Source organism: Kogia breviceps, chromosome 5, assembly GCF_026419965.1.
Source record: "Kogia breviceps isolate mKogBre1 chromosome 5, mKogBre1 haplotype 1, whole genome shotgun sequence".
Taxonomy (NCBI): domain Eukaryota; kingdom Metazoa; phylum Chordata; class Mammalia; order Artiodactyla; family Physeteridae; genus Kogia; species Kogia breviceps.
Genome location: NC_081314.1, coordinates 127587102 through 127603062, shown reverse-complemented (window position 1 = coordinate 127603062; position 15961 = coordinate 127587102). Strand labels below are relative to the sequence as shown.

At 32.3% G+C, this 15961-nt stretch overlaps 1 protein-coding gene across 1 annotated transcript in view; it reads right to left on the bottom strand.

Annotated features, from left to right (window-relative positions):
* Window positions 1-10177: 10177 nt before the first annotated feature.
* NCAM2 (neural cell adhesion molecule 2) overlaps window positions 10178-15961 on the bottom strand; it is a 492766-nt gene continuing 486982 nt past the window's right edge. Inside the window, exons 17-18 of the mRNA XM_067034950.1 lie at window positions 14346-14465; window positions 10178-12109 (exon numbers count right to left, since the gene is read on the bottom strand). Coding sequence (XP_066891051.1) covers window positions 11998-12109; window positions 14346-14465 — 232 coding nt within the window. The 3' untranslated portion in view covers window positions 10178-11997. The remainder of the gene's footprint in view (window positions 12110-14345; window positions 14466-15961) is intronic.

Below are 15961 nucleotides of genomic sequence, written 5' to 3'. Positions count from 1 at the left end.
AGTGGGGTTTATCCTGGTAATGCAAGGATTCTTCAATGTATGCAAATCAATCAATGTGATACACCATATTAACAAATAGAAGGAGAAAAATCTATGAGCATCTCAATAGATTCAGAAAAAGCTTTTGACAAAATTCAACACACAATTATGATAAAAACCCTCCAGAAAGTAGGCATATATGGAACTTACCTCAACATAATAAAGGCTATATTGACAAACCCACAACTAACATTGTTCTCAATGGTGAAAAAGTAAAACCATTTCCACAAATATCAAGAACAAGACAAGGTTGCCCACTCTCACCACTATTATTCAACATAATTTTGGAAGTGTTAACCACAGTAATCAGAGAAGAAAAAGAAATAAAAGGAATCCAAAAAGGAAAAGAAGAAGTAAAATCACTGTTTGCAGATGACATGATACTATATACAGAGAATCCTAAAGATGCTACCAGAAAACCACTAGAGCTAATCAATGAATTTGGTAAAGTAGCAAGATAAAAAAATAATACACAGAAATCTCTTGCACTCCTATACACTAATGATGAAAAATCTGAAAGAAAAATTAAGGAATAACTCCCATTTACCACTGCAACAAAAAGAATAAAATACCTAGGAATAAACCTATCTAAGGAGACAAAAGACCTGTATGCAGAAAATTATAAGACACTGATGAAAGAAATTAAAGATGTTACAAACAGATGGAGAGATATACCATGTTCTTGGATTGGAAGAATCAGCATTGTGAAAATGACTCTACTATCCAAAGCAATCTACAGATTCAATGTAATCCCTATCAAACTACCAATAGCATTTTTCACAGAATGAGGACAAAACATTTCACAATTTGTATGGAAGCACAAAAGACCCCAAATAGCCAAAGCAATCTTGAGAAAGAAAAACGGAGCTGGAGGAATCAGGATCCCTGACTTCAGACTATACTACAAAGCCACAGTAGTCAAGGCAGTATGGTACTGGCACACAAACAGAAATATAGATCAGTGGAAAGGGATAGAAAGCCCAAAGGTAAACCCACACACATATGGTCAACTTATTTTTGATAAAGGAGACAAGAATATACAATTCCGAAAAGACACCCTCTTCAATAAGTGGTGCTGGGAAAACTGGACAGCTACATGTTAAAGAATGAAATTAGAACACTCCCTAACATAATACACAAAAGTAAACTTAAAATGAATTAAAGACCTAAATATAAGGCCAGACACTATCAAACTCTTAGAGGAAAACATAGGCAGAACCCTCTGTGTCATAAATCACAGCAAGATCCTTTTTGACCCACCTCCTAGAGAAATGGAAATAAAACAAAAATAAACAAATGAGACCTAATGAAACTTAAAAGCTTTTGCACAGCAAAGGAAACTATAAACAAGACAAAAAGACAACCCTCCGAATGGGAGATGGGGGAAAATATTTGCAAATGAATCAGCTGATAAAGGATTAATCCCCAAAATACACAAGCAGCTCATGCAGCTCAATATCAAAAAAAACAAAAAACCCAATCCCAAAATGGGCAGAAAAACTAAATAGACATTTCTCCAAAGAAGATATACAGATTGCTAACAGACACATGAAAGGATGCTCAACTTCACTAATTATTAGAGAAATGCAAATCAAAACTACAATGAGGTATTACCTCACACCAGTCAGAATGGCCGTCATCAAAAAATCTACAAATAATAAATGATGGAGAGGGTGTGGAGAAAAGGGAACCCTCTTACACTGTTGGTGGGAATGTAAATTGATACAGCCTCTTTGGAGAACAGTATGGAGGTTCTTTAAAAAACTAAAAATACAACTACCATATACAACCCGGCCATCCCACTACTGGGCATATACCCTGAGAAAACCATAATTCAAAAAGAGTCATGTATCACATTGCTCACAGCAGCACTATTTACAATAGCCAGGACATGGAATTAACCTAAGTATCCATCAAGAGATAAATGTATAAAGAAGATGTGACACATATATACAATGGAATATTACTCAGCCATTAAAAGAAGCTAAATTGAGTTATTTGTAGTGAGGTAGATGGACCTAGAGACTGTCATGCAGAGTGAAGTAAGTCAGAAAGAGAAAAACAAGTACTGGATGCTAACATATATATATGGAATCTTAAAAAATGGTTCTTAAGAACCTAAGGGCAGGACAGGGAAAAAGATGCAGTCATAGATAATGGACTTGAGGTCACGGGGAGGCATAAGGGTATGCTGGGACGAAGTGAGAGAGTGGCATGGACATATATACACTACCAAATGTAAATTAGCTAGTGGGAAGCAGCCGCATAGCACAGGGAGATCAGCTTGATGCTTTGTGTCCACCTAAAGGGGTAGGATAGGGAGGGTGGGAGGGAGACACAAGAGGGAGGGTATATGGGGATATATGTATACATATAACTGATTCATTTTGTTATACAGCAGTAAGTATCACAACATTGTAAAGCAATTATCCTCCAATAGAAATGTTAAAAAATAATACATAACATAAAGCAAACATCAAAGTCAGGGTATTACTAGTAAAACATAGTCTTAAGATGCAAAATCAAATCAAGTGTGTCCTTTGTTCAGGTATCAGTAATTTAATGAAGTGCCTTGTAAAGTTTCTTAACTGGACAAATGAGATTTTAAGAATCTTAAGGGAATTTACAATTCATCCCATTTTGTATTCCTATATAGAGAGGGAACTGTCTCAAAGAGATTTGAAAGTGTGAATTTTGTCTAATGTGGTGGATTACAATTTAACACATACAAAACTCACACTCTTTTTAAAGAACTTGTATCAACTTGAACTCAATGGGTTTAGTTTAAATGAAAATAGATTTCTAGGTACTAAATACATCTGGTCAGGAAGCAGGCCAAAAAATTTACTCATAACCACACATCATTTTCTACATAAAAGCACAAATATCAAAAGTCACCCTAAGAGTCACTGAGGAGAATAATTTTAGTAACCACTTCCAGGGAGTAGAACCAGATCTAAATTGTGGAAAATCCCCTATAGTGAAGGAAGCGGGAACTCCATTTCTTCCTGGACTTACTATGAGGTTAGGTCCTAATAAACCCATTGTTAAGTATCATAAATTGAAAATGCATTTAATACACCTAACCTACAAAACATCATAGCTTAGCCTAGCCTACTTTAAATATGCTCAGAATATTTACATAAGCCTACACTTGGGCAAAGTCATCTAACACAAAGCCTATTTTATAATAAAGTGTTGAGTATTTTTTATTGAATACTGTACCAAAACTGAAAAACAGAATAGTTGTATGGGTACAGAATGATTGTAAGTGTATTAGTTGTGTACCCTCATGATCCTGTGGCTGAGTGTGAGCTGTGGCTCCTGCAGCTGTCCAGCATCACCTGAGAGAATTGTAATGCATATTGCTAGCCGAGGCAAAGATAAAATTCAGAATTGGAAGTACAGTAGATACTGAATGCCTATTGCTTTTGCACCACCATAAGGTCAAAAAATCCTAAGGCAAACGGTAGTAAGTTGGAGACTGTCAGTAGTAACTCTTGATTGGCTGGACTTCAGTTTCTAGAGAAGAAATTGTCAAATGCCCTCATTTCCTCCCTCCTTAATTTTTGAATGGCAGCATCTATCGGTCTATTGTTATTTTCCTGCCCCTGTCTCACAACTCTCTGTAGGGTTTTCTGGGAACAGTTGTCTTTTTCGTGTCCAGGCTTCAGCACTAAAAAGGTGCTCGTAAGGTATACAGCTTGAGGAACCTTATCAGAACCTGGAATTCATTTAGCTGAATAAATTCCAAAATTTAAACCTGACCCTGATAACATGATGAGATAAGGTTTTGGAAGTCTTGGGAAGGGGTGAGTGAATTTTGCATGTGGAAAAGACATGAAGCATTAGGAAACAAAAGGATAGTTCCATACTATATCACAGCTGATATTCAACAAATCATATTCCTGTTTACAACTCCTATGCTCACACTTTGATGATGTGTTTATTCACATGACTTTATTTAACCAGTTGGACATCGCAAGTGTGATGAAAAAAGTCTTGGTAAGTACGTACACATTGGAGCTTCCATTTTTAAGATTCCCTCTTAGAAGCCAGTAGTCACATAAATGAGCTCCACTACACCACATGACACAAAATAATTGCCAAGCTAAGTCAAGGTAGCACACATAGTAATGACAAATATTACACTGTTGATGTTTTATGCCATTACATTTGGGTTTGATTTGTTATTCAGCAATAGATAACTAAAACAAAAATAGAAGTAATAAAATGGAAAGCCATTCTTTGTCCTTTTTCAGGCTCAAATTTAGCCTATTAAATAATTTATGAAGTTATATATTATGAAACCATTGACTTTATTTATAGTTTGTCTCTAAAGGATATGAAATAGCTGCCTAACACAGTGTTGAAATATGACAGGTATAGAGATAATCATAGCTACCATTCTTTTGGCATTTTGTGTGGTAAACACTGCCTAAAGAACTTCATAAACATTATCTCAATAAATCCTTACATCGACTCTTGGAGATAAATATTACTCACTTTAGAATCATTATTTTATTGATGAGAAAGTTAAATTCTAAATTTGTATATAAATTGCTCAAGTTCAGAGCTAGCAATAGGTTGTAGGAATTGGTATGTGAGCCTGGGTGTATTCTAATTCCAATATCTAGGTTCTTACCTATTTCTTATTATTACTTCAATGATCCCAGTTCTATTCCCACTGCAATTTTGTGGGCAATTCTTCCTTCATCTTTTTTTTTTTTTTTCCTTCCCTGGTGAGTAAAAGTGTGAATTTCTTGATTTCTGAGTTAGTGAAAGTTTCATTTATGCTTTTCAGAGAGTGTTTTCATTAGAATTGGAAGGGGAGCTTCACATAATCAAACTTGATGATAAAGATTCGGCAACCCCTCTTGAGTGATCTTGAGTATGTATTTTACAAAGTTTGGGTCCTTGCTTACAAATAATATGACTATGTTCTTCTCTCAGTCAATGCCTCCAAGTGTAAAGAAAATTACAACCTCCATCTAAAACTATCCATTTATAAACGACGCTTCCATGAGAATTTTTAATGACTTGATCTCCAGCTTTGATAGTATACAAATATTTTGGATTGATTTTGGTAACCTTTATAGCCTGCTGGATTAATTAAAAAGTCACAGTAAATTAAATTTTGTAAAATTCTAGTACAGAAGTACAGTTGTCTCTACCAACTTAATTTATCCAGGTAAGTTGTAATACTCAAATGTATACATTTTGTTTTGGAGAGAAAAGCTATGCCAAGAATAAGTACATATACAAGACACTGCACATAGGGAATATTATTTTTATTTTGAGAACATTCTAAGTTGTGTATTGAAAAAAATCTTTCCGAAAAAAAAATTTAAAAACAAATTTAAAGTGCTGACTCCATGTATGATATGAATCTTAGGAGACATACATTCATTACTTGCACCACAAGTAAAGAGGATTTATGGAGGCAGTGGCTTGGGTTAGAAAGAAATAGAAGAAACTCTAAAATATTGATATTAACAGGATTAACTAGTCAATTCTCTTCATATATCAGCGACTTGGTTTTGGTCTATTTCTCATGACATATTTTGCATTTTATTATAACTATTCTCTCATTAAATATAAAATCCTAAGAGAACAAACACAAAATAGATCTGTCCCCATTTTCTCACCCTTCAAAGCTTATTTAATGTTATTTTTATTCTATATGTATATGTACTTTGGGCAATTTGTAAAGCTTATATTGAAAATTGCCCCCTTGTGAAAATTCGGCTTTTTTTTTTTCATTTTAAGAATGAGTTAAATTTACACTGGTTATAAAAATAAAAAAAAAAAAATAAAACACTTTGTAAAAACTTGTGAGATGTCATTAGCTTCTCTTCTCTTTTAACTCACAAAATCCTAAAAGAATATAATCTATATGAGAAATAAAATTCCAACATGAACTAGAAGTGAATACTGGCTTATCATTAAAAGTGTGCCTTGGGCTTCCCTGGTGGCACAGGGATTGAGAGTCCGCCTGCCAATGCAGGGAACACGGTTTCGTGCCCCGGTCCGGGAAGATCCCACGTGCCGCAGAGCGGCTGGGCCCGTGAGCCATGGCCGTTGAGCCTGCGCGTCTGGAGCCTGTGCTCTGCAACGGGAGAGGCCACAACAGTGAGAGGCCCGCGTACCACAAAAAAAAAAAAAAAAAAAAAAAAAAAAAAAAAAAAAAAAAAAAAAAAAAAGTGTGCCTTTTATCCCAGTGCGTATCAAATTTTTGTGTATGTCAGAATTACCAGAAAGGCTTATGAAAAGAGACCCTGGGCCCTTCTCCCAGGCTATTCTGATTTACTAGGTCCGTGGTTGAGTCCAGAAGCTTACATTTCTAACAAGTTCCCAGGTGGTGCTAATGCTACTTATCTGGGGACCACGTTTTGAGAACCACTGCTCTTACCAACTGTTTATTCATTAAATTCTCTGGCTGGGCACAGTGTAGAAGCCAAAAGACTGTGACTCAGGGTGAGGCAAGATGACATAAAGCATTCTCTTCTTTTGAATATATAGAGATAGGTTTGGCAATTTTTTTTAATACAAAATATTTGTCAAGTCATAAGCTCTCTCACTGCAGAGATATTATTCAAAATAAACATAAATGCAACACTTTATTAAAGTAAAAGTATTTTTACTATTAATATACAAATGGCAAAGAGTGACAATTTTGATATACTGTAAGCCATACTTTCAATGTCTCTCATAAATACAAAACTTCAACATTTGCAGTATAATTTTTACAGTTTAGACATATATATACAGCATTTCATAGGAACATACTCTATTGAAACAATAAGAAAACTTTGTAGTAACTAACTTAAGAATATAGAATTTGAATGGCATATATAAGTTAAAGAAAATAAAAGGCAGCATGTTTTAATGCATACTGAACACAGCATAGAATTCACATACCAAAAAATAAGATTTTTTTAAAATCTTTATTTCTAAGTTCACAGATACCTAACAGTTTAGAGGCAAATGCTAAACCATGAACATTCCTTTAAGAATTGGAACAGATATGTTTCCTCTTAACAGTACCATTTATTTTACAAAATGCTTGTTGTTCTGTAAAAAAAAAAAAAAAAAATCCTACTGGCAAAATTGAATCATAGGTTCTATCTATGTTAACCCTTTCCTCTGGATTTCTCCTTTGGGTCAGTATAATTGGCCTTAATTTTTATCTACACAATCTTCCTTGTTCCTTCTCCAACACTTCTCATACTAAGATCCTTCTTACCTACTCCAAATGTCAGAGGTCTGCTTGCCTTTCTGGATTCTTTCAGTTCTTTGCTCCTCTATTCTCCTATGCCTGGTTGTGATTTGAAATGCTCCAACAGTCATTGCTTTGCTTATTCTTTTCCAAGGAAGGCTAAAACCAGATGCTAAAAGATATACATTTTAGTTTTGGAAAACAATTAAAATAAGTGGTAATATTAAATTTGTATGGGCAATCTTTATATTAATTATGAACATCATGTGATCAAAATTCTGAAAATATTATTAAAAAATTAAAGTGGTGGTACCAATTAATGTAGTTAAGGTATTGATAAAATCCTATAGTAAATAATAAACTATTTTTCTAAGAATATTAAATATGTTATAAATGAATATTAAGCATTGCATATAATATGAATCTATGAGGGCAAATTATTAGCACTCTGCATAATGTTGTTAAATAGCTGCATCGACATGGGAAAATGCAATTTTAAAAAAGGAGAAGAGGGACTTGGAAATTATATTTGTTCAGCAACTACTACATCTAGGCACAGTTACACATGTCGTCATTTCATCTCAGAACATTATTAAGCCTGTGAGTAGAAGACTTTTTTGAGAGATTTTCATTTCAGGATTGAAGTACTTCATTTCTGTGACCTTCCACAGTTGAATTTTGGCCTATGCTCACACATCCATATGTGATTTCAGTGTGAAAGACAATGCAATAATGCTTCAAAGGGATAATAAGAAGATGCAAATCTTTTCTCTCTAAAGATAAGTAATGCAAACCATCTCATTTAAAAAATGTATTTTCATCTACTCATAAAGCCTGTTGAACAAGCACTTGGAGGGATTGCAGTTGAGCATTTACATTATTCTCTGTGAAAAAGAATATTGCAAATTTAATAAGTAATTATAATATGCTATTCCAATATTTCCTAAAATTAAGAAATGGAGATTATTCTTCCTATCACTTCAGTTGTAGATATTTTCATCAGTGTATCTTATCATCACCAATGAAGGATGATTTATGATCCTCAGTCAAATACAGAACAGGAATAATGTAGACTCAAGTGACACCACAATAACTTACCCTATTTTAAAAATTGTCTGTTGTCTTACAACTAGTAAAACTCAATTTCAACAATATCTAGAATGTATTTATTGTCTAGAACAACAAGAACAAATTAAGTATATTTTGTGTGTGCATTAAAAGAAGTGCTTTGCTATGAGTAGAAATAAGTTCCACAGTATAATTTGTTTCATTGAGATTTTGTATTGAAGGTGAAGTAGTCTGAACTGAGCTTATTCACTAAATGTAAATAGGAGAGTATCATACAAGTGTCATAGGTATAAGTGAAATATATCAAGAAAGATGGCAGTTTTTTTTTTCTTTTAATAAAGCAGAATGTCATGCTAATCCAAAGGCACAAATACATCTTAAATATTTAAAATAAGAAGCATAAACTTAAGGTGTGAGTATAAAGTTCCAATTAATTGTTGGCACTCAACTAATTTGATTAATAAAAACTTTCTGTTTATATAAATGTTTAATTCAAAGACCAAGGTTCATGTAAACTTTGCTGGATCAAATAGTCTTTGAAAAAATGCTTTTATAGGTATTAATAGTAAAAAATGAAGTAAAACTCGAGAAACATTACATTAATGTTAGACATTAATGTTAGACATTAGTATCAATAGAATGGCCATAAGTCAACCCATGAAAATAATAAATCAAAATTCTTATATTTCTTTGCAGATCATTGTAAAATATGTTGATACATTAATTTGTGCCAGTTTTAAAAACAAAATACTGCTAAAATGCTGATATTATTATTCCCTCTTATATTTTATTGAATATAGATTGTCATTGCCTAATTGCACATAGCCTATCAAGAAATACCAATATTTTCAGTGATATCTTTTCTTCTTTGTTTAAAGTAGCATAGGATTCTGATTATTTAACACTACTTATATTCAGTTCAATATTCTGACATTTTATACTAAAGTTTAAGTGTACTCTTAGACAGTAAAAGTAACATTTATACAGTTGTATGGATATGTTTAGTCTAGAATAAGAATCAAAAATAAGAAACAGATCATTTCAGTTCTACTCATATTTTACAATTTACTACAATCCAGCTCTTATTTGGAAACTTTTATAAGTAGAGTCATTCGGAGCATTCCATCGAAATGTAAAAAGAAAAAAAAAATGTTTATCACAGTATTGCCTTGCTCTTGCAGGGCCTAGAGTTCAAGGACAAGAGATAAAGACCACTCAGACAATTGAAACATTGCAGTTGAAACAGTCTGTTTACAGTTAGTTCCAGATTATCTGTTAACTTCAGATCATTACTCCACATTAGTGGCAAGAAATTTAACGGCATACATATGTATATATATATATGTGTGTATATATATATATGTGTGTATATATATATATATATATATATATATGAAATATTTAAGTAAACTGTTTTACATAGAAAGCCCAAAGAAATGAGAGAAACAGAACTTTCAAACTGAGGGACTAACAATCTTTGTTTTTTAATATGATTTCTCTGCTCTTGAAGTATAGTGTGGATATAACAATAGTAAACATGCTAAATTGCTTTCTCAGTTTTCCTAATTCTTTCACCGTAATTACTTTAAAACCTCGCAGCCCTATCCAGGAAAAATTAGTATCTATGCCTATTGCTTCGTGGACACTTTGCAAAGCTTGGTTACTCTGCACAAACCAATTCAAGTATTTTGATTAGTTTTAACATATTCATGCAAAAGGGAAAAAAATAGTAAAATAAAGCAAACAGATGATCGGACAAACATAACTTAAACAGCAACAGTCAAATCCATCAAAAGACCAGTTGGATAATTCCTACTCAAATTCCTAGGTAGGCAGAGGAATTTTTTTCTTCAGAATATTCCTGAAAATATAGCAAGGAGAGATTCCTACATCATAGAATCCTGTAAATTATGTCAAGGACACTGTAGAAATTTAGTGTCTGAATGTGCAGATGGGCAGGTTCTGTCCTCTGGTAACCATAGTTTTGGAGAATTAGTTTTCTCTCCTTGGTTGACAGTTTCAAGCACTTTGTAAATAAAAGTGTTCATGAGTGACATTAATATTACATTTAATATTTGTCAAATAATCTTTATAGAGAGATACCCTAAAGCAGGTCACTCTGCACTGTTAAGACTTTCCTCCAATGTTCTATTGGTCTGCATTCCATAACCAGTGCATGTTTGAGCTATGATACCACCTGAAACAAGAAGTTATGAATGTGTTGAGGCCTAAAGAAACCTTTGGCTCTCTAGGGTAAGAAATAATCTAAAACCTGCTCCCAATTGGTATGTATATTTATAACCATAAGTACATTTTTTTTTTTTTTTACCTTACATATAAGTGAAAATCATGTTTCAGCCTTTTACCACTGGGAGCTTGCATAGCTTGGAAGTTAATAAGTATTTTATTCTGGTATATATTACTAATAAGTGACATTAGAAAGTTTGTGTTGAATAGTTAAGGAATTTCGTCAACCCAAGTTGTTTATCAAAATCTTAAAATGACTTCTAGCTACAACATCCAGAATAAAAACAGACAGTGGCAATTCAATTGTTTATCATTGACACTTTTATGGCAATGTCTAAATGTCAATTTCTCTGTAATTTAACCACTAAGGATTTTAATTCCCTTTAGCCAGTTACATATAAGGATTGACCTATAACACTGGGAAAATGAATTTTTAAACAAAGGCTATCTAAAACAATGGGTAAAAATGTATCTGAGGATATGATTCGAAGTATTTGAACACTAAAGACTCATTTATTAATAAAATTATTTTAGAGTAAAAGTTAATCACGTATTTATAAGTATATCAAGACAACATTTATATTGTTCCCATTTCAATTTACTTTATTTGAAGCTGAGGGCAGAAATCAATATTATTTTCACTTGCAATACATTTTCTTTGTGTGTAATCCATTGTGAGTGAATATGGCATATATAAGAGATAGAGATTTATGGAATCTTTCTAATCTAATTTTACACACAACTAATATTCATTTAAATGAGTAACAATTTTGATCTGGCACTTCAGTCTATTAAAAATTCAACTTTGAAGTAGCATTGTAATTATAACTTAAAAAGAGTTTTCCAAAGTTTCTCTCAATATTTAACATCTGCTAAAGATAACTGGCTCCTTCAAGCCTAAGTTCCCTGAAATTCTCTGGATGAAAAGTATAACCTTTATTAAGTATTTTCATCTTAAACTGAAATCCACTTTAATAATCTATTTGCCCAAGATTGGATTAAAAAACATGCAGGGCTTTCTTATACACTTAGCTCACAAAGATTTTGTTTTGTTTGTTTTTTCTTAAACCCCTACTTGTGGAGAGGTTGTGTTATGAAATATAGTTCTTAAGAAAGAGAGCACTTTATCCATATAATAAATTGCAGTACTTCAATCATAGAGTCAAATTGATACCCAAGAGTTGGTGCCGGTCAGGTCTCTGTATTGAAATTCATAATAAAAGAAACAACAACAGCAACAACACAACAACGAAAGGAAATGGACCATGGGCAGGAGTATTTGATCATATGTATATGTGTACAAGCTATTCCAAGCTAGAAGTTTCCCAAGAAATTAAGGTCAATGGAATAGTTTTGGTCATAGGGTCACTGCAATCTAAATGCTCTTTGTAGCATTCATTGTTAAAGACTCTGTGATCTTGGTGTTATGCTTTGCTGTCGTCTTCTTTTGATTGAATGATGTCATTAGAAACCTTAATTTCTATAGTTTCTGGATTTAGGACTTCTTTCCCATTTTCTTCTTTTAAAGGCAATTTTCTGGAAGAGAATAGAAAAATAATAAACAATTGGCTAAGGCACTTTAAGTGGTATCTCAACATTTCAGTTATTGTTTTGTTGAAGAAACTAGAGTACAATTATTAGAATGAAAAAAAATCAGATTTGTTCATATAATCTAAAAGATAATAATACAATATTGTCTACTGTAAACATGTGAAATAATGAATAATAATGAATGAAACAATATATTTGCAGATTTGGATGCATCAATTGTTCATTATAGGGTGGCTTTGGTTTAATAACCCTCTGATGTATTAAAAATATAATGAAGTGTTTTGGAATATGAAAAAGCTAAAATAATTTTATATGTTAACTAGCTGATTTACTAGTACTCCAGTTTTGCAAGTAAAAACAATCAACAGATGCTGCCATATCTGTTATATAAAATTCAAAAGCTGGATGAATTAGTAATATTCTTTGGAACTTAATGCAAATAGATGTATTTCAGGACTTTTCCACTTTTTTATATTTATTATATATGCTTCTTTAATTGGTCTCTTTTCACTATTATTTTTTCTTGATACTTTTGTAATATTTATAGCAATTTTTTGAGGTTTTCCAATTGTAACCTATGAAGCAATAACAACTTTTATTTCTTAATATTAAGACAACTTTACAAATCATACTATGATGACAATAAATCAAGATTTAGAGTTTTTTCTACCAGCTTAAACTCAATGCTTTATTATTACATCTTGTGCGTATGGCTTTGAAGGCAGTATTTCCTCCTTTGACAAAATAATTTTTTCACATCAAAAAAATTAAGTTACAAATAGAATTCTAACTCACCTCTGTGACTTCAGCCTCACCATTTTATGGAGTAGTGAATGCTACCATGCTACTTCCCTGGGATTTATTTGTAATTTATTTTATGTTTCTGAATGAGAAGAGAAAGCCATGTCTTCTGAAAGTCAAAGCTATTATGGGAAAACTAACCAATCGAAAGTAAGTTATTTCATTGCTGGAGTGAAGTAACATCTACTTTGAACCTACTAGGGCAGGCTCTCTTTTATGTTTATTATAAGTAGTGCATTCAGAGTTCTTTTCTCCCATTCCCAAATACTGAAAACATTGATAATAAAGGATTATAAAAACAATGGGTTATTTCTAGCAGCAAAATATACAGAAATTTAGAGCTTGAATAGGAGGTTAGCATAATGATTAATATATCTCTTACTCACAAAACTATGTATTAAATTTGTAATTAGCCAGTGTTTTCAACTAATTCTTGGATGGTGTATTTTTGCATATATATTTATTCACTATATTTATGTTAAATTGTATTTTTAAAGATTACTGTTAATGCTATTATTTTTATGTTGGGTGTTTCTTTTCTTTAATTGAGAACAAGAGTAGTTATTAAATCATCTTGTTTTGGTTTGGTTTGGTTTGGTTTGGTTTGATTTCAAAATACAGCCCGTTCTATGTAAGGGCATTTTCTTAACTAGTCTTCATACACACCATTATATCATAGTCAGTGTTAATTAATAAATAGGAATCTGTTTTGTTGTGTAATATTTTGCTTTGTTGAAAAGACTTCTGATTTCCAAAGGGAAGTGTATAGATGTGTTTATTTCACACTATTTCTATTTTAGACTGTCATATTCATATTCAAAGCAATAACTAATTTTCTGACATTTTTATTTCAATAAAAATCAATCACATTTTGCAAGTATCACTTTCTTAAACAATAAGATTAGTGTAGGAAAATCAAACTTTTTGACATGCTTGCATCATTTTGATATTTTTGCATAAACTTATGGATATATGCGTGAACAGGAGATTTTTCTCTGACGATACAAAATCTTCACGTGAAATATGCCAATAGAAAATGGATTTTAGATATTCACATGTACTTTCACGGAAGAAAAAACAACATTTTTTTTTTTTTTTTTTTTTTTTTTTTTTTTTGCGGTACTCAGGCCTCTCGCTGTTGTGGCCTCTCCCGTTGCGGAGCACAGGCCCCGGGCGCACAGGCTCAGCGGCCATGGCTCACGGGCCCAGCCGCTCTGGGGCATGTGGGATCTTCCCGGACTGGGGCATGAACCCGTGTCCCCTGCATCGGCAGGCAGACTCTCAACTACTGCGCCACCAGGGAAGCCCCCATTGTTTTTAAAATGATGTTATTTGTCAATATATGCTACAAATAATGATAATGTGTTCATCACTTTACAAATATTTATCCAAGAATAATTAAGCATTTCAAGCTACATACTCAGGTTCTGTTAGTGGTGTGGTTTCATTTGGCTCATTTACTGGGCTCCCATCTTCATGATTAGTAATTCTTTCATCCTCTGTTCTCATCTCCACTATTGGTTCTTTTGATCCATCTTTCCTAGAAAAATAAAGAAAAAAATACTTACCTATGAAATGTAAAAAAGGATGCATTATGGAACATGGTTAAAATCTCTACAAAATCCCACCACCCATGGATTCTGATCCAGCTTGGTCAGAATAAGAATACCACTAAGAATTGTTTTCCATTTAAATTCATCTAGCCATACATTGTTCAGAAAAAATAGAAAGAAGAAATTCTATTTATCTAGAATTCTTTTCCTCATCAAAATTGTGTTAAATATTTCACAAAAGTAGTTCAAATTTTCAATTTGATTATGCAGTTTCTTTTGGAAAATAAATGAATATTATTTCATTAAATAAAATTTATGACATGAAGTAGCTTCTTCCCCCTAATTAGCCATACACCTTAAACTATATTTTTATTTTAAAAATAACATCAAATAAAAACGTTTTATTTGAAAAATAACATTGCTTCTATATCAAAATTTGGAAGATAAAATTTATATATAAGATACGTTTAGTTTCAAATGTCTCTGAATTTATATGATTTTAACTATAATGCAACCATTGACTTATATTTAATATATTCATGCTTTTTCAAGAAAAAAATTTAAAAAGAACAATATTGTAACATATATGCATGATTATTTTCACTTATAATTTCTTATCCATGTCATTTTATTAGATGTCTAAAATCTGAAATTAAGTGTAATTTATCATAATTGTGAGTAAAAATTTTACTGCAAGGTTTTGTAGCACAAAAAAATAAACAAAAGAAAGAAAAACAAGGAAGCCATTTGCTGATGTTAAAGAATGAAGTGAGATATAAGTGTTGAGAATGATGTACTCATCATACAGATTTCAAATATGGCACACACAAAAAAATTAGGAAGGAATGGGTGTTTTCAACTACCCAGGAATATAGTCTTACCATATAATCCCACAATTGTCCCTAAGTATTTACCCAAATGAGTCGAAAACATGTCCACAAAAAAATCTGTGCCTGAACCTGTACAGAAGTTCTATTCATAATTGCCAAAAATTGGAACAAACTGAGACGTCTTTTGACAGGTAAATGGATAAATAAACTGTGGTACATCCATACAGTTGAATATTACTCAGCAATAAAGAGAAGTGAACTATCAAGCCAAATGAAAGACATAGAAGAACTTTAAGTGCATATTGCTAAGGTAAATAGGCCAGTCTGAAAAGGTTACATACTGTGTAATTCCAACTAAATAACATTCTGGAAAAAAACAAAAAAAAACAACTATAGAGACAGTAAAAAGATCAGTGGTTGTCAGGGGTTCAGGATGAGGGAGTGAGGGCAGGATGTAATGGTGAAGCACTGGTCATATTAGTGAAGTGAGCATATCCTATTTGATACTGTAGTGGTTTCATCATCATCATATGATTAAATTAGTTCTTTAAAATCAAGTAAACTAGGATTACATTTAAAAGAATGCAAACAACAAAAACCCAGCAGCAGCTCAAATATTTAACAGACCTCACAAATGCTGAGACCTGAAAAGA